This window comes from Rhynchophorus ferrugineus, unplaced genomic scaffold (genome assembly GCF_030347505.1).
Source record: "Rhynchophorus ferrugineus isolate W39M unplaced genomic scaffold, kcgeb_rfMv2 rfM6, whole genome shotgun sequence".
NCBI classification, from domain to species: Eukaryota; Metazoa; Arthropoda; class Insecta; order Coleoptera; family Curculionidae; genus Rhynchophorus; species Rhynchophorus ferrugineus.
In genome coordinates this window covers 20,024,998-20,043,098 of record NW_027472585.1, presented here as the reverse complement: position 1 = coordinate 20,043,098, position 18,101 = coordinate 20,024,998, and the positions used below count along the sequence as shown (strand labels likewise).

Sequence of the window (18,101 nt, the reverse complement as noted above, 5' to 3'; positions counted from 1 at the left end):
TTCAGGCAATTACCTTCGTCCATTCGTTTGTTCAAATAAATAAAGGAAATGAATTCGTATATCTTCATCTGTTATCCGAGTAGAAAAAGCAGTCAGGTTTCATATCAAACAGAAGTGTACATTTGACAGAAATAGTAATTACTATTTTCAGTAAATTATTATTTTGACTAACGATTAGTTTGGCTGTTTCGACTATTTTCAGTCGATAGTTCCCAATCCTAGATAAAACGCTAATCTGACCATATATAATATTACAGAAATCATCAGAAACAGAAAGTATCATCTGTGAATCTGACCAGCTGACTAGACATTTTGGGTGGCTGATGTGATCACAAAATGTATGGAATTTCTGAATGTTTTGTGGAAATGGTTTTGTAAAGTTTTAAGACAGAATTTTTATAATATTTGTTACATTCGTTAATAAGATTATTGATTATTAATATATTCACAATTTATTGTTTAAGGAATTAAGCAGTTTTAAGTAGTAGTTAAATAGTGTAATGTTGAAGATTATAGACCTGAATCACAGAAGTATAGCAGTGCTTAACTAAGTTGCTATTCGTACTTGTAACATAAATAGTAAGTCTTTCATTATGACCAATTGAATTAATATACTTGATTCTGTTTATTCACAGATCCTTTATCTTCACCAAGTAAAATGGAGTTTGCTAATATTGGAATCAGAAAACTCTTTTGTTGCTGTTGAGTTTCTTGAGTAAGCCCAATTATAATAAGCAACTGTTATTTTTGTAGCCAGTAAAATAAAATAAAAAAAATAAAGTAAAATTCTTAATCATATCAATTATATCCAATCATTTTATGAAATTAAAAAAGATATTTAACAATAAAAATACATGAATTATACAATTCAGGCATTTAATAGAAATCAAAAATGTTTAATTACTATACTAGCAATTAATTTGAAATGGAAAATACAGATTTTTTGTTTTTTATGATAATATTTATAACGCTAAGTAAATAAAACCTTTGATTAAACAGCAAAGAAATTTTTTCCATTTAAGTAACTTTTCATGTGAAAATACACATAAAAATCCTATTTGGAAACTTATTTTCCATTAACTATCAACTTATTTTGGAACATGCTGGGATTTGCTAATATAAAATATGATTAAGATCTTTACATATACTAGTTACAAACATAATCGTTATCATAATATTATTATAATAATTGCTTATTATAATTGGTCTGTTTAATGATGAAAAACCTGATTCATGTTTTCCAGAAGTTGCAAGCACAAATTCAACAATCTCAAAAGAATTGTTCAATTTCAATTAGTTAATCTTGATACCATTTCGCCTGGTTAAGATAAGTGATCTGTGAATAAACACAAGTTAAATATTTTAATTTATTTGGTCATATTGAAAGACCTACTATTTAAATTACGAATTAAGTAGGAATAAAATTTTTGTTAAGCACTGCCCTTTGATATTTCGGTTTACAATATTCCACTTCAAAATGAAAACTACTTAATTCATATATTAAATGGCATTGATAATTATAAAAGTTATGCCTTAAGATTTTAGAAAACAAAATAAATTTTTAAAAATAAAAATAAAATTTTAAAATCGGATTACCATAAATGTTTGATCAGCTAGTTAGGTTAGTATTCTAAGACTAAAGTAGAAACCAATAGAGAGCATGTTTTTTTATACTATAGTAATAAAATAATATACATAAAATAACCTTAAATAACTAAAATTGGTCAATAAAAACATTTTCTTAAAATATCACCAAAAATGTCCAGTAGCTTGCTTAGATTTAGAGTTCTTTGTCCAGAGCAGGACGAAAAAGAAAGGTTTTTTTTATCGCAGCCTGATTTACCAGATTATACAAAATGCTCTATGCATACTTGTTCAGAAGACCCAGACCGAAAATTTATAAGGTTAGACGGTTTATGTGCATATGTTACTAAAACCACTCTTTCCAGTTCTCATTGCTGATATCTCGTTGAGATTAAATTATATACCCGTAAGCGGATAATATTTAGAGGGCTCAAGGGCCCGTTAGATTCTAGAGAAAGGATCCAACGGCGCAGTAATTAACGAGACAAAGAATGTAGGCACCTGGAATATAAAAATGATCTAGAAACCATGAGTAGGTGTCTTACAAGTCGGCAAGTTCTTTGATAAATTTATTGGGGTATCAGTCTCCTGGTGAAGTTGGGAGTTTCTGACGAATCACGGGTCACTCAAAATCCTGCAGGCTGTTTCGGATACATGTTCGAACTTATCAGACAGGATCGTGTCTTTTTTTAACTAGAATAAAATGAGAAGGAAAATACTGTCTGATTCTAAAACAAATTTACAAATTGCGACAGGTAGTACATTAAACATATTAATAACGTGAGTTCACTGTTATTCTGAACAGACTACAAAGGAATTATACGATAATAGTAGGAAAGTTATGGGTGGCGTAGAAGAGCTTGTGGATAATAAAATAGGAATTTAATATAGAATGCCACAATGTAAGTCATTACCAACACATGGGTAATGGGTACCTAGTTTCCATCGTTACCATATGGTATTTCCATAACCATGTCGTTACCTATATTTTTACGTTACACAGCCTTCTGTAAGTTTTGGATACGTATACTTATTAATTAATTCGGTACATTTCGCTTTATTAATTTCACTAGTCATATTCTATAATGATGACTGTTTACATTCAACTTATATTTAATTTTTCATACTTCATTTATTAATGTTTGTATTTTTTATTAATAGCATATATGAAATTACCAACTTTGAGTATTAAATGATTAAATTTATCGAATGGAGACTTGTACATTTGGTTTGGAGTAAACATTACATTACATACGTATTTAGAGTAAATCTAGTCTACCCACATTTTGATGTGGAAATGATTTTGAAATAAAAGTGAGATAAATAATTAATCACTACATAGTATAAAACAAAGTCGCCTTTTCTGTCCCTATATCCCTATGTGCGCTTAAATCTTTAAAACTACGCAACGGATTTTGATGCGGTTTTTTTCAATAGATAGAGTGATTCAAGAGGAAGGTTTATATGTATAATACGTGCATAATATACTAAGGCAACATTGCTAATTTTAGAGGTTTCTAACGTGATGTCGTAAATTAACCTATTTTTTAGGCTTATTTAGCTATTAGCAAAAACACTGCCTAACCCTACGAGTTAGATCAAATTAATGTACTACAGTATTGAACACTATAAAAAGGTCTATTTTTATTCTATTTTTTTTTATTCCAAACCATTTTTATTGTTTACTTTTTACGTGAGAAAATGGCTTATTTACGAAGCAATTTTAAGCAATACGGCATTAATCCTTATCGAATTAAGTACCTTAAATACAGTGTGCAATTAATATAGATCAATATGGTTCCTTACAGCATGTAAATTAAACAAATATTTTCGGAGATATTACAAATTTAAAATTTGCATTTAAAAATGTGTAATGTAATAAAAATTGTATGAATTTAGATATTCCAAAGATAGCAGGAAATCTTCATAGTAAGTATAGGGGAAGAGGAATTGTTTTACTCCAAATTTAATGCGTGCAGGCCAAGGGCAGTAATGAATGAACCAAAAATACTGGATCGATTTTAATCATGTTTTCGTTGAGTGACATAGGCATATATATTTTATGCCCGTGCAAAGTCGGAGCGGGCCGCTATGTTTTTATATACAACGTTCATATTTTTTCTGTAGTGTATTTAATTTAGTATCAGCATTGCACCCGTGCGAAGCCGGGGCGGGTCGCTAGTAATATATAAAATACACTTATATTAATATGATATTGAAATAAACTATACCTTTTTTTTATTGCTCTTCGTGAGTCCACAATCTGCCCTATTGCCAATAAGTATTTCTTATGTCTATATTATATATACATGGCATGTAAAAATCACTTCATTAAGCAATCTTCTGTATAAAATATTATCTTAATTAATTAGTCTTATTCTAAAGCTTATTCTAAAGTCTACATATGTCCAGTAATCAGATCAGGTGGTGTTAAACGTTTTAGTCTGCTGATTAGCGAGTACAACGGGATCCACTGACACTCTTTCGAAATACTTCACACAAACACGTTGAATTACACTCGTTATAGGTTCTAGAGGAATATCGCGTTGTATCACTTTATTTAAAATATAGTACGGAGCATCAACAATGGCACGCAAAACCTTATTTTGGAACCGTTGAATGATGGATATATTAGATTTGCTAGCGGTACCCCATAGTTGGATTCCATATGCCCAAATGGGCTTGAGTATAGACTCATACAGCAATACCTTGTTATCTAATGATAACTTTGATTTGCGCCCGATGAGCCAATACGTTTGATAAAATTTTAGTCCCAGTTGTTTCCGTTTAGAGATTATGTACTTCTTCCAGGTTAGGCGTCGATCCATGTGCATACCAAGATATTTAACATGCTCTGCTTGGGGGAGTTGACGATGATTGATATTCACTGGTGGACATGTTCTTCTACGCAGGGTAAACGTTATATGCGTGGATTTAGTTTCATTCGCTTTAATGCGCCATGTCTTCAACCATAATTGTATTTGCTCCAGGTGGGTTTGTAGGTTTATTGATGCTGTGACTGGATCTTCATGGGATGCTAAGATTGTTGTATCGTCTGCATATGTTGCCACAGTAGTTATTTTTGTGGTAGGCAGATCAGCCGTTTACAGAAGATACAGTACTGGACCCAGTACACTACCTTGCGGAACTCCTGAATATATTGGATTTAATTCGGTATGTTCATCGCCTTGATTTACAATAAAATGTCTATCAGTGAGATACGATTTTAGTAACCGATAGTCCGGATGAGGGAGAATTTTTTTTTACTCTTTCATACTTTGTCAAAAGCCGGAGATATGTCTAGAAAAGCAGCCAAACAATATCTTTTGGCATTTAGGTCAGCGTTTATTTTGTTTACAAGTCTATGCACTTGTTCTATAGTCCCATGCTTATTGCGAAAGCCAAACTGATGTTCTTGAATAATTTTTCTTTTTTCTATTATATAGTTTAGCTTTTTTATGTATAATTTCTCGAAAACTTTCGAGATTATCGGTAATAAACTTATAGGTCGGTAACTATATTTTATAACATAAGATTCTGATATAAGATAAGATTCCACATTTTATTTCTACAGTGTGGTAGGCATAAATAATTGTGTGGCCTCCTCGCTCATAAGCTGACCGTTTCGATTATAGTTTATCCAAAGTTACTGTGAACATACGCCATCAATATGTTTAATGTATTGCCTGTCCTAATTTGATGGAGTGATTTGATATTTTCCTTATCATTTTATTCTAGTTAAGAAGAGATACATTGCTCTCTGATATGTTCGAACACGTAAATGAACCACCCTGTCAAAGTCGTCCGGTTAAATGTTTGCAAAATTTTTCAAAACAATAGTGATGAGATAGGTTATAAAACTTTGTCTTAACGCATTGTTTGTTTTGATAAATTTCTAATTGTTGCTTATTATTACTCTGAATATTCCGATGCCAAACTACGAACAGGAACGAGATAATGGAGGCCCCCTCTTGCCATAAAATTCGTTAGAGAGGTAAGCATTTTTGCTGTTAAATATTAATTTGTTGCGGTTTTTATTAAAAATGTTTTTAGCGTGTTGGAGCGCCACTCAAATAACTCAACTCGCCTAACAAATTTTCCTGTCATACAATTTAACCAAATATTCATGTATATTCTGAACAATTACACACATTCTAATGGATATAAAGCTTTATCATCTCATCAGTCATTTCAATCAAATTTCTTTCTTTCATTTCTCAATTTCTTCTTCAATGTGTCTGATCGAGGTTATCCAGATCGAAGGTGCTATTAACATTTCCTGTTTCCAGGGTGGAGCACAATATATCTGCAATTAACTATTAATAAATATTATGGCTAATAAAAAATAATTGTTATTTCAACGTTTACCGTTTTCTATAAACTTTAGTTGCCTTAACACTATTTTAATTATCATCTTGCCATGAGTGACCGTGGGGTATATTGGTCCCATTTTGAAATATCAATGTCTCATCCCAATACACAAATTGAAATGATGAGTTTTTTGATTGGATTATGTGCTTTTAAAAATCGTTTTCTTTTAAAATCAATTCCTGGAAGTTTCATTAGACCTCTTCGATACTTTCCATAATAACAGTTTCTTCTAAAATAATTGTATTTATTTTGAAAAACTGTTTTTATACATTTGATATATTTGATCTTTGATAGTGCTATCTTGATTCGATACCCGCTTCATATGAGGACGGTTTCTTTTCGGTAAATCCAAGATTATATTTTTAATTTTTTGCGAAATTTCGGTGACTGTGTCCATATTAATACTCAGTGCAGCTGCAATACGCTAAAAATATTTTCAACAAAAATCGCAGAAAATTAATATTTAACAGTAAAAATGACTCTTTAACGAATTTTACTGGCAAGAGGGGGCCCCCATTATCTTCTTCCTGTTCAAAGTAACTGATTAGAGACGCAATCTGTTCTGCCTGGCTTCGGAATTTTTAATCAGAGTAATAATAAGTAGCGATTTGAAATTTATCAAAACAAGCAAAGTATTAAAACAATGTTTGCCGGTTTATAACCTGTTATCACTATTGTTTTGAAGAATTGTGCATACGTTTAAAACTTCGGTTCAGACTTGGAAGTCTTGGAAGTCAGACTTGGAAGACCAGAGCTGACCATCATAGTGTTAGGATTTTGGGGACCGAACACACCTTTTCCTCTTCTTCACGAAGGCGGATTCTTCCCTTTCGTCCACTGACAAAATTGTGGTCTTCGATGTCTCCTTTATCTGATTTGCTAAAAGGGCTGTGCAGCTGTTCCTGTAAAACCAAAATAGACCTGGTTATGAATGCTCGGATTAGTGCATGCTCACTATCGGTTATATTGCTCTCTCATTTTCTTCCTAAACTGTGTATAATAGGGCATTTGAAATTTATCTGTGAAAACAAATATTCTAGAATATTTAGATTTTGTTATGCATTAACAAGTTTATAACAATAATTATAATTAAGCTGGGAATGTAAGTTTTCTATAGTGGTGATAGTAACTGCCGAATTTGTAACAAAACATTTTCAACGACATCAAATAGAAGTCAATATTTGCCAAAATTTCACCACAGTATAGCTGCAGCTTTTAAAACGATAAATATAACTTTTATACACATTTACTTTAATCATGATATATTTTAGTATCGATTTAAATTTTCTTTTATAGAAATGTTGGTAGTTAGATATAATTTTGCAGAATGCAAGACTAGTGAAGGGCAATACTTTGAAAAGATCAAGTTTACTAATAAGAGTTGACCTGAATTTAATAGACAAAACATATAACATTATAATCATCATCAATGACACCCTAATAATCTAATGACTACTACTCTGAAGGTGGAGGAGTGTAACAAACAAGAAAAAATATTATGTTTTTATAAAAGAGCAAAACTGGCTGGATATTTTCAGGTCAACAGTACGACGGTCTGCAAGAAGAATTTTTTGCTTTGATAGAGTTGAATGATATATACAAATATGGTTTCAGGACTTTTGTAAATAATATTAGATAATATAATCTTTATATAATTATGTCTATGTAAATATGGTTTAGGGACTTTCTCTAAACATGTTTCAATACGATGTTTTTATGTAAATATGGTACATGGATTTGATGTAACCATATTTCAATATAATCTCTCTATAAATATTAGCGTTGGTTATATATTACCCAAATGGTTGAAAATGGTTCAGCACAAAATCGAGAGACGACATCTCAACCTTCTGAAACTAGCAACATCTCTAGATTAGAAAACATGATGGCCAAACTAATGGATCAAATGAGTACGATGCTTGGTCTACTCACAACCGTCGTCAGCAAACTTGCCTAATGCCTGAAACCAATAGCTACAAAATCGCCGTCTGGAATGCCAATGGGCTCCAACAACACGCCAGGGAACTAAAAATGTTCGTAACTAAATAAAATATTGACGTTATGATGGTTTCCGAAACACACTTTACGGACAAACATTATTTGAAAATTCCTAAATATAAGCTTTATCATACAAATCACCCTGATGATAAAGCACATGGAGGTACAGCCATAATAGTTCGAGATGATATAAAGCATTTCGAAAAAGAAAAATTCCGCAAAGACTACCTGCAAGCCACCAGTATAACCATAGAGGAAGCCCATGGACCATTACCAATTTCTGCGTTTTATTGCCCACCCAAACATAACAACAAGGGAGAACAATTTCAAGAATTCTTCAGTACGCTAGGTATATAGCAGGAGGATAGATTTATAGCAGGAGGAGATTATAATGCAAAACATTTAATGTGGGGTTCGAGAATAATAACCTCAAAAGGTAGAGAACTGCTCAAAGCCATAAGGATAGATAACTTACAACATATCTCTACTGGTGAACCAACATATTGGCCTTCAGACAGAAATAAAAAACCAGATACAATAGATTTCTGTATTACAAAAAATATTGATCCAAAAAAGTGTCAGGCAGAATCATGTTTCGACCTATCTTCTGATCATTCACCAATAATAGTAACAATTTCTTCAAAAATTACCATCAAAGATAAACCCCCTTCTCTGTGCAATAATAGAACTAACTGGCCCTCATTTAGAGAAAACTTAGACCAAAATATCTCTCTAAACTTACCGTTACAAACTGAAATTGATATAGAAATAGCAGCAATAAATCTTACAAAAATATATACAGGAGGCAGCATATTCCGCGACTCCCAACAGTGAAACATTTCCAAGAAAAAATACATATATATCATGTACAAAACAGAAAAAGATAGCAGAAAAAAGAAAGTTACGACGAAATTGGCAACAGCAAAGGACTGAAGAGTATAAAAGAAAATTTAATAGGGCCATAAAAGAGCTGAGAGATTTAATCCAAATTGAACAAAACCAAGGCATTCAAGAATACCTAGAAAACTTGACATTAACTGAGGCTACAGACTATTCGTTGTGGAAAGCAACAAAAAAGCTCAGGAGATCCCAGCAGCATAACCCACCTATTAAAACAAGCGAAAATAATTGGGCGAGAAGTAATAAAGAGAAGGCCGACATTTTCTCAAAACACTTAAAAAATGTTTTTAAACCTTTCCAGTCTCAGCTACATAAAGATAACGAAAATAAAATTACTAGCTTTCTAGATTCGCCATTTCAAATGGATTTACCGCACGAGAAATTAACGGTCAAAAAAGTTAAACATACAATAATGAGAGAGATTAATATTAAAAAAGCTCCTGGTTATGACTTAATTGCTGGCAAAATTTTAAAAGAACTATCAGAAAAGGGCATAAAACTATTAACATTTATATTTAATGCTATGCTATTTTACTTCCCTAGTATCTGGAAAGTAGCTAAAATATTAATGATACTTAAACCAGGAAAAATACCAGAAGATGTGACCTCCTACCGACCTATAAGTTTATTACCGATAATCTCAAAAGTTTTCGGGAAATTATACATAAAAAAGCTAAACTATATAATAGAAAAAAGAAAAATTATTCCAGAACATCAGTTTGGTTTTCGCAATAAGCATGGGACTATAGAACAAGTGCATAGACTTGTAAACAAAATAAACGCTGACCTAAATGCCAAAAGATATTGTTCGGCTGCTTTCCTAGACATATCTCAGGCTTTTGACAAAGTATGGCATACGGGCTTGCAGGTTAAACTAAAGAAACTTCTCCCTCATCCGGACTATCAGCTACTAAAATTGTATCTCACTGACAGACCTTTTATTGTAAATCAAGGCGATGAACATACCGAATTAAATCCCATATATTCAGGAGTTCCGCAAGGTAGTGTATTGGGTCCAGTACTGTATCTTCTGTATACGGCTGATCTGCCCACCACAAAAACAACTACTGTGGCAACATATGCAGACGATACAGCAATCTTAGCATCCCATGAAGATCCAGTCACAGCATCAATAAACCTACAAACCCACCTGGAGCAAATACAATTATGGTTGAAGAGATGGCGCATTAAAGCCAATGAATCAAAATCCACGCATATAACGTTTACCCTGTGTAGAAGAATATGTCCACCAGTGAATATCAACCATCGTCAACTCCCCCAAGCAGAGCATGTTAAATATCTTGGTATGCATTTAGATCAACGCCTAACCTGGAAGAAGCACATACTCTCTAAACGGAAACAACTGGGACTAAAATTATATCAAATGTATTGGCTCATTGGGCGCAAATCCAAGTTATCATTAGATAACAAGGTATTGCTGTATGAGTCTATACTCAAGCCCATTTGGACATATGGAATTCAACTATGGGGTACCGCTAGCAAATCCAATATATCCATCATTCAACGGTTCCAAAATAAGGTGTTGCCTGCCATTGTTGATGCTCCGTAGTATATTTCAAATAAAGTGATAAAACGCGATATTCCTCTAGAACCTATAACGAGTGTAATTCAACGTGTTTGTGTGAAGCACTTCGAAAGAGTGTCAGTGCATCCCAATGTACTCCCTAATCAGCTAAATATGCGACGTGAAATGCGTAGACTAAAACGTTTAACACCACCTGATCTGATTACTGGACATATGTAGACTTTAGAATAAGCTTTATAATAAGACTAATTAATTAAGATAATATTTTATACAGAAGAATGCTTAATGAAGTGATTTTCTACATGCCATGTATATATAATATAGACAGAAGAAATACTTATTGCTAATAGGGCAGATTGTGGACTCACGAAGAGTAATAAAAAAAATAAAAAAAAATATTTTACAAAAAAATATATCGATATTTTTAAGGCAAAATAAGAATAGCGAAATATTAGCCTAAAGAATTATATATTTTTTTAAATTTCTTAAAGAATAGTGTTATATAGTTTATTAAAAATCGTATATAATTTATTCTGAAAAAATATTGAAAAATGTCGGCTAAAAAATATCGATATATCGGTCAAAAACATAGATATTTTTTTCAGAAAATATCGATATATCGAGATTTTTTAAAAATAAATAAAATATAATTTATAATATTTTTTTATCTTATTATATTATATTCTTCTAAATATCGAAAACGATTTAAAAAAATATTAATATATATCGATATTTTTTTCGTTGGCAACACCCCTATGAATCATATTTATCCATAGATTACTTTAAATTGAACGAAACCACAAAACATAGCCTATCTATTTGATAACGAAGACTAAACAAACGCAGATCTACAGAATAATAAGAAATATACGCCTATAAATTGACAATTGGCAGTTATGACAGTTGATTAAAATATGGCTTTTATTTTATCGCTCGTTGAGGAATATTTTGCGAAAAGCTTTATTACTATGCGTGTTTAAAATATTGAAAAACTAGTTATCAATTGCGTAGTATTTATAACTGTAATTAGTACATTCGTGTGGATTGTTTTCTGGCTGAGTTCGATATTGATTGTTTCCAAGTGGTATTGTGGAGTTGCTGAAGTGGTGCTATTTAGAATAGTTTTTAATTAGTGCATTTATCGTCCTAAAATGTCTTATCCTGGGCGTCCTCCAATCATGCAAGGCCTTTCTATGTATCCTATGCCCCTTGGTGGACCACCGCCTCCGATGATGCCCGCCGTTATGCCAATCCAGCATGTATGTTTAAATGTGAACTTTTCGAATTTATTGCATAATGTTAATATAATTTTTTCAATTAGATGGTGCCTATTGTGTCAGGAGTTCCACAAATTAGGGCCTTCCCAAAATTAAATCCTAATAGAAATGAACAAAAAAAAATGGAAGGTCCTACAGTGACTGTTTTTGTTGGTAAGTTTTGATAATATTTCTTTATTGAATACATTGTTTATCTTACATAATCTTGTATTTTAGGAAATATTACTGAAAAAGCTCCAGATGCCATGATTAGGCAAATTTTAGCTGCTTGTGGTCATGTTATAAGTTGGAAGAAAGTGAAAGCTTTTGGATTTTGTGAACTTGCAGGACCAGATGCTGGTCTTAGAGCGGTGAGATTATTACATGATCTGATGGTTGGTGATAAACGGCTGGTAGCAAAAGTTGATGCAAAAACTCAGGCAGTCCTAGATGAATACAAAGGTAAGCGCTTTAATAACATTTACGGCATCCAGGTCTCAACATTAACGGTGAATAGAGCCCACCGTAAATCTATAGGGATATGAATAGTTTTGTAACTTTCACAGGTTGTTTCGCAATATTGAGGTAAAGTAATCTAATTATGTCACAAGAGATCCCAACAACTGTAAGTTTTTGCCAAGCTTATAATTCTATTTTGCCACCCACCATTTATCTTTTATTGCATGTTGGTTTTTTGTTAATTTAAGCTGAGAGGCGGAAAAGCCAACGATCATCGCCATTGCAAGATGAACCTGAAGAGGAGGAGCTGGATGATGAAACTCAACAGTTGGACAGTCAGGCAAAAGAGAGAATCAAGCAAATATTAGCCGAGTATCAGGAGGAAATGAACAGCTTTGAGCACAAAAAAGAAGGTGAGTAACTCTGTTGATTTTTTACATTTTGTATCATTTGATGGCTAGCTTCTTCATTCCTCTCAGGTGAAGTGATGCACGCTTGGAATAAGGTTTTAGCTGATGCAGAAGTGGAAGAAGAAAAACGCGATTTAATATCCAGGGAAATAGGAAAGTTTAGAGAAATTATGAAGGTAAGTGTAGTTATCTAGTCATGTAATTTCGAAACTAGGCCAGATACACTAAAAAGAGAAAAACAGATGTCATAATTTTGAAAGAGATCCGTTGTTCAGTCTGTTAATTTTCCATTTTTTAATTACGGAGTATGGCATTTGGTTTTTGTTCTTTGAGTGCACTTTTCTGTGGACCAGACCATTGAATAAACTCTAGTTCACACGAACAGTGCCGTCTATGACGAACTCTTATGTACATTAGAGATAAGTATGCGCTTATGTCGTTGTTGAAACCGAACAGGCATGGAAAAAGAGCGGCGCAGTCCCATCCAGATTCGGCCCATGGCGCCGCTGGTGAGTAATGATATCAACTATGAAAATCAGTTTTTAAATGTATACATTTCTTATTCTAAAACTACCAATTCCTCCTTTCCCTAGTGGAAGTTTACATATCACGTACCTATATATAACTTTTCTCTCTCGCGCGCTGGACTGTCACTATGGTTATTCAACTGTTTATCTCATCAGTGTCAAAGCTTACTATAATTGCTCTTATAACTATTTTTCTAATTATTTTATCAACATCACTTTAATATCTTTATAATTTATGAGACAGAGTTGTTATGGATATATGAATGACATACTGGAAAATCCCATAGTCTCATTTAATGATTTTTAAGGGATTTTAAGAGGAAAATGTAAATAGGCAACGATTTGACTTTATTTGTTTTAACAAGGAAAAAATATCTGTTATAGATTATCATCAATACTACATATCGATAACTATACGAAACTTCAAACAAAATTAATCGCGATTGGTTTAAAGTAAATGATAGTTAAAGTTCCACTTTTGGAGTAGACTATTACTTGATTGAGGCCTGACCATTGTAATTTCAATGTTGTTTTCAACGGCACTTTCCTTACCTGGAATATAAAGACTGTAAGCCCAGAAAACACATATTGTTCTGTTCAAATCCCTTTGATTATTTTTATTTAAAATCAAGAAAAGAGAAAGAAAAGAAAAGAAAATTATTATTAATTAAAAATTAAAGAAAATTTATTGAAATAATAATGTTTAAAAATATTATAAAATGATTAAGCATATTATAAAAAAAGCATATTGCATATTATAGATTAACTTACGGTTAAAAGGCCCCAGGCGTAAGAGAAATGTTCTTTTATATATATAATTTAATAACTATTGATATCATTGCTGTGATGTGATTTGAAACTTCCACGTAATTCGTTCTGGCGATAAAAGGAACAACATCAATGTTATGTAATTGTGTTGAGTTCATCAATCATCCGTTGCAAAAGATCTTTAATATCGGCGTTGTTCCTTATATCGACCCAGTTACAAGTTTAGTAGTAATTTTTTCACAATTTTTTCTGTTCTAATTCTTAACTTAAATCAGAAAACAACTTAGAGTTAGAGAGCTGCGATACGTATTTGTAAGTTACGGCATCGCAGCGTGTGTGTGTGTGTGTTTTATTTTTACTTTAAATTCGAAATCGGTGCCAATAAAGACTCGTCTGGTTGGGAGATATTAGCAAGTGTCATTTGGATGCTCATATAGTGTCGTCGCTTGGAAGTTGGGCCCAGTATTGATCAGAGAGTAAGTTTTTCACAAGTTTTAGGTATATAATGTTAAGGTTTTTTTACCTGTATAATATTTTACACACTCCGGGTTATTTATCAGTGTTGTCTGTGTGATGGTCTGTGCTTTTTCCGAAAATTCTAACGTTATTCTGTTAGCCGCTAGGACTTAGCCATGGGGGAATTGTTTCAATCAGAGCCACTGCATAGACATGAAAGTAAACGGCTAGTATCCATTCCCTAACTCAAATAAAACCGTTTCGATCTCATTGTGCAAGCACAACATCTTATATCTTATATCATTATTAATAGCAAGTTTTCATTTGTATTTTCTTAATTATTATTGTTTCTTTTTCCTATTTCTTTTTTGGTTAATTTCGGAACTTATAATCCGCTGTCGTAATGAATTATGATGGTGTACTTCTAAATTTTTACATTTTCCCGCACCCGCTCTGTGATTTCCAGTGTCTCAATTCGCCTTTCTTTCTAGAAACAAGAAGAGGAGAAAGAGGTTCGGAAGAAAAGGGAGGAGAAGGAGAAGAATCGTGAGAAAGATCGGTCGCACACTCATTCTCCAAGTCCGAAACGTAGAGATAAAGATGACAAAAGACGGAGACGTTCGAGGTCCAGGTAAGCAGAAAACAGCTGATTTTAGACACGGACCATTATATTTTTATTATTTTGTATAACCATTGTTTTTTCCATATTTATTTCAAAGCTTACTTCTAACTGTGATAATTTTTCAACGAATATTGGAAAATCACTACGTAATCACATACACAAAACAACAATTTCATCTTCTAACCAGATTTTATCTTTCTTAAACTAACCTATTGGGTGCTGTTTTAGGACTCATGAAAAAAGTAGGGAGCGTGATCGGGAACGCGAACGTGAACGCGAAAAAGAAAGAGAACGGGAACGTGAACGGGAGAGGGAGAGGGAAAGAGAGAGGGAGCGGGAACGCGAAAGGGAGAGGGAAAGGGAACGTGAACGGGAGCGAGAGAGGGAGCGTGACAGAGACCGTGATAGGGAGAAACTCAGTACTAAGGAGGTGATGCGCGAGAAAGAAATGGAAGAAGAGGCGAAGGAGAAGAAGAAGGCGGAAAGGAGAGCAAAGGAGAAGGAGGCAGCCTATCAGGAACGCCTTAGGTACGTAAGAATGAATTAATAATTGGTTTGACATCCCATGAAATTCTGAAGAAGCGGTGATCCTAGTATTCGATTTGCTCTGCCATTGTTGTCTTTGAGCTAAATATTATTATTGGCCTTATTACAGTTTTATATATTAGCTTTTATTTAGTTTTATAATTTTATCTTTTATTTTTTGATATCATGATTTTTAGATATTTGAGTTTAATTTCGTTTCTTAATTTTTAACCTCCTATTTTTTATTTTATCACTTTATTTCCTACTCCTGTTTACCTTTGTATTGACCGTATACATATCGTAAACTATCGTATATCGATCGTAAACTTTATAGGCAATTTTGACATCCATTATTTCCAATTATTTATCTCCAATAAGGGAATAAAAAATTTGATCAAAATAAAAGAATACTCTTTTGTTTCAGCGTAAATTGATAAATTGAGTCAGTTGTTGATTTTCCTTATATGGATGTACATCAATAATCTCCTATTTTCTATCTAATATCTTCTGTGTCTTCAATATCGCACTAACAATTAATTCTTTAGAGCTTGGGAGACTCGGGAACGACGCAAAGCGAAGGAGTACGAAAAAGAGCGCGAAAAAGAACGACTAAAGGAGGAGGAAAGAGAACGCGACGCCAAAAGATTGAAGGAGTTTCTAGAGGATTACGACGATGAACGAGACGATGTTAAATATTACAAGTAAGGTTTATCTCTCGATCGATATAAATTTAACACAGGTTTATGACGTATACTTTTCGTATATCATTAGAAGAGAGCTACAGAGACGGGTAGCCGAAAGACTGAAGGAGGCGGAATCGGATAACAAGGATAGACAAAAGGAGAAGGAAGAGATGGAGGAACTGAGGAAGAGGATCTTCGCAGAAAAACACGAAGATCCTAACGAGGCGTTCGAAAAGGCTAAGAAAGAACGCGAGGAACAGTACAAGCCCAAACTGTTGATCGACGTTAACTTAGAGCACTGGAAGCAGAAGGAAAGGGAGAAGGAACGAGAACTAGAACGGCAGAAGGCGAGGGAGAGGGAGAGACACAGGGAAATGGAGAGGGACCGGAGGCACAAGGAGGAAAGGGAGAAGTACGTCGTGGCCCAGGCTGCTCAGGAATTGGCGGCAGTAGAAGCTGAACCCATCGATAGTGACAGTGATATGGACAATAATCATTACAGTCCACCGCCTCCAGAACCTGAGGAAATTTCGAACGACAACACGGACTCCGCACAAGTAAGTAACTTTCTGATAGTGTTGTTTCAGCGGTATTTGAGCTGTTGTTTTAGTGGACACAAGTTCAAGCACCCGATGATGATTCAAGACAATCATTTTCTTCATTGACTGAACAACCAAATTCCCAATTGCCTACCGGATCTGGAATGAAAATAACCCTATCAAAACCGATAGCTTTTAACAACTCACATTCTCCCACTCAGAATAGGCATCAGGGTGATTCCAAAAGGAGAAAAATCAATTTGAGAGATGTTTTTAATCCAGACGAAGACGACACTGCCATTCAAGTGAAAAAACGGAAGTTGGTACCTTTAGGTATGGGTGTTTAATGTGGCTAATTGCGCTCACGCTTTACCTGTATTTTTTTTTTATTGTAGATTATAGTGAAGACACGAAAAAATCGAAAAAAGATAAGGAGAATGGAGAGAAAAAATTGGAAGAAACCAAGTCTCAGGAAGAGAAGCGGAAACAAATCAAAGAAATCATCGATAAGATACCGACCGAGAAGGAGGCTCTATTCGACTACAAGCTGGATTGGGAACAGATCGATAACAATCTAATGGAAAGGAAGATACGGCCCTGGATCAACAAAAAAATTATCGAGTACATCGGTGAACCGGAACCGACGCTGGTGGATTTTATCTGTAACAAAGTACTGGCCGGGTCGCAGCCACAGACTATACTGGAGGATGTGCAAATGGTGCTCGATGAGGAAGCTGAAGTGTTTGTGGTTAAAATGTGGCGGTTACTGATTTACGAGGTCGAAGCGAAAAAATCGGGATTTTTTAAATAACCTGCAATCTGTCTGTAAATAATTTTTTTTTGATATTGTGAATTTCTCTCCTTAATTGATGAAACAAAATAAATATTTAAAATATTTAGTTTAAGTTATTTAAAAATAGAAAGAACCATATATGTCATTGAAGTTGTTGCCTTAATTTCTAGTAATTCTGTAGCTTCATTCATAGTATTTTATTTCAATCAATTCAATTCATAGTAATATGGTATAAACGGATTATTCGGGGATGAGGTTATAATAACTAATATATAGATGATCCGGGAAATTGGTCTTTAACTCAATTTGTAATATCTCACATCTGTAAAACAGAAATTTGCGTTTATTTTTCGGTAGACTAAAGCTTATTACATCTGATACTGATTAATGCTGCTATCAATATTATTTCGCATTTAAATGATATTAAGTTCAAAATTATGGATATGGCTGCCTCTCTAACTACATTGGGTGTAATTTTTCAGTGGGATATCTGCCTGGGTGATGATCAGATGATACATAAAATCAGCCAAAAATTGAAGATCATGTCATTTAATGTACAGTGTGTAAAGCTGTACAGGGGGTAAAATAATGAATGTCTCGTAAAAAATACACATACTTTGCACATAATTGGTAAGCAAACGATTATGTCCAAAGTTCATGTACT

At 33.4% G+C, this 18,101-nt stretch overlaps 1 protein-coding gene and 1 long non-coding RNA gene across 3 annotated transcripts; both read left to right on the top strand.

The window, feature by feature from the left end:
• The first annotated feature begins 270 nt into the window (after positions 1-270).
• LOC143198437 (uncharacterized) lies at positions 271-757 on the top strand. Its single transcript, XR_013006214.1, has 3 exons — positions 271-338; positions 465-579; positions 636-757. It is a non-coding gene; the product is annotated as an uncharacterized LOC143198437 (long non-coding RNA).
• Positions 758-11,301: 10,544 nt separating this feature from the next.
• On the top strand, positions 11,302-17,540 carry LOC143198494 (RNA-binding protein 25). 2 transcript variants are annotated; one of them, XM_076407747.1, is made up of 11 exons: positions 11,302-11,658; positions 11,721-11,829; positions 11,893-12,117; positions 12,363-12,527; positions 12,594-12,700; positions 14,767-14,906; positions 15,126-15,425; positions 15,968-16,123; positions 16,194-16,662; positions 16,716-16,977; positions 17,040-17,540. In XM_076407747.1, exons 1-11 carry the CDS (start codon positions 11,551-11,553, stop codon positions 17,453-17,455), a joined length of 2,457 nt encoding a protein of 818 aa, XP_076263862.1. In that variant the 5' UTR covers positions 11,302-11,550; the 3' UTR covers positions 17,456-17,540. The 2 variants fall into 2 exon arrangements, with proteins under 2 accessions (XP_076263862.1, XP_076263860.1); XM_076407745.1 differs by having other exon boundaries at positions 12,576-12,700.
• The last annotated feature ends 561 nt before the right edge of the window (positions 17,541-18,101 follow it).

What these genes read in the sequence shown, in the direction of transcription:
- LOC143198494 (XM_076407745.1), top strand. Translation starts at nt 11,551, where the DNA reads ATGTCTTATCCTGGGCGTCCTCCAATCATGCAAGGCCTTTCTATGTAT. An exon ending in ACAACACGGACTCCGCACAA is followed by an intron (nt 16,663 to 16,715) that starts GTAAGTAACTTT and finishes CTGTTGTTTTAG; the next exon opens with TGGACACAAGTTCAAGCACC. An exon ending in ACGGAAGTTGGTACCTTTAG is followed by an intron (nt 16,978 to 17,039) that starts GTATGGGTGTTT and finishes TTTTTATTGTAG; the next exon opens with ATTATAGTGAAGACACGAAA.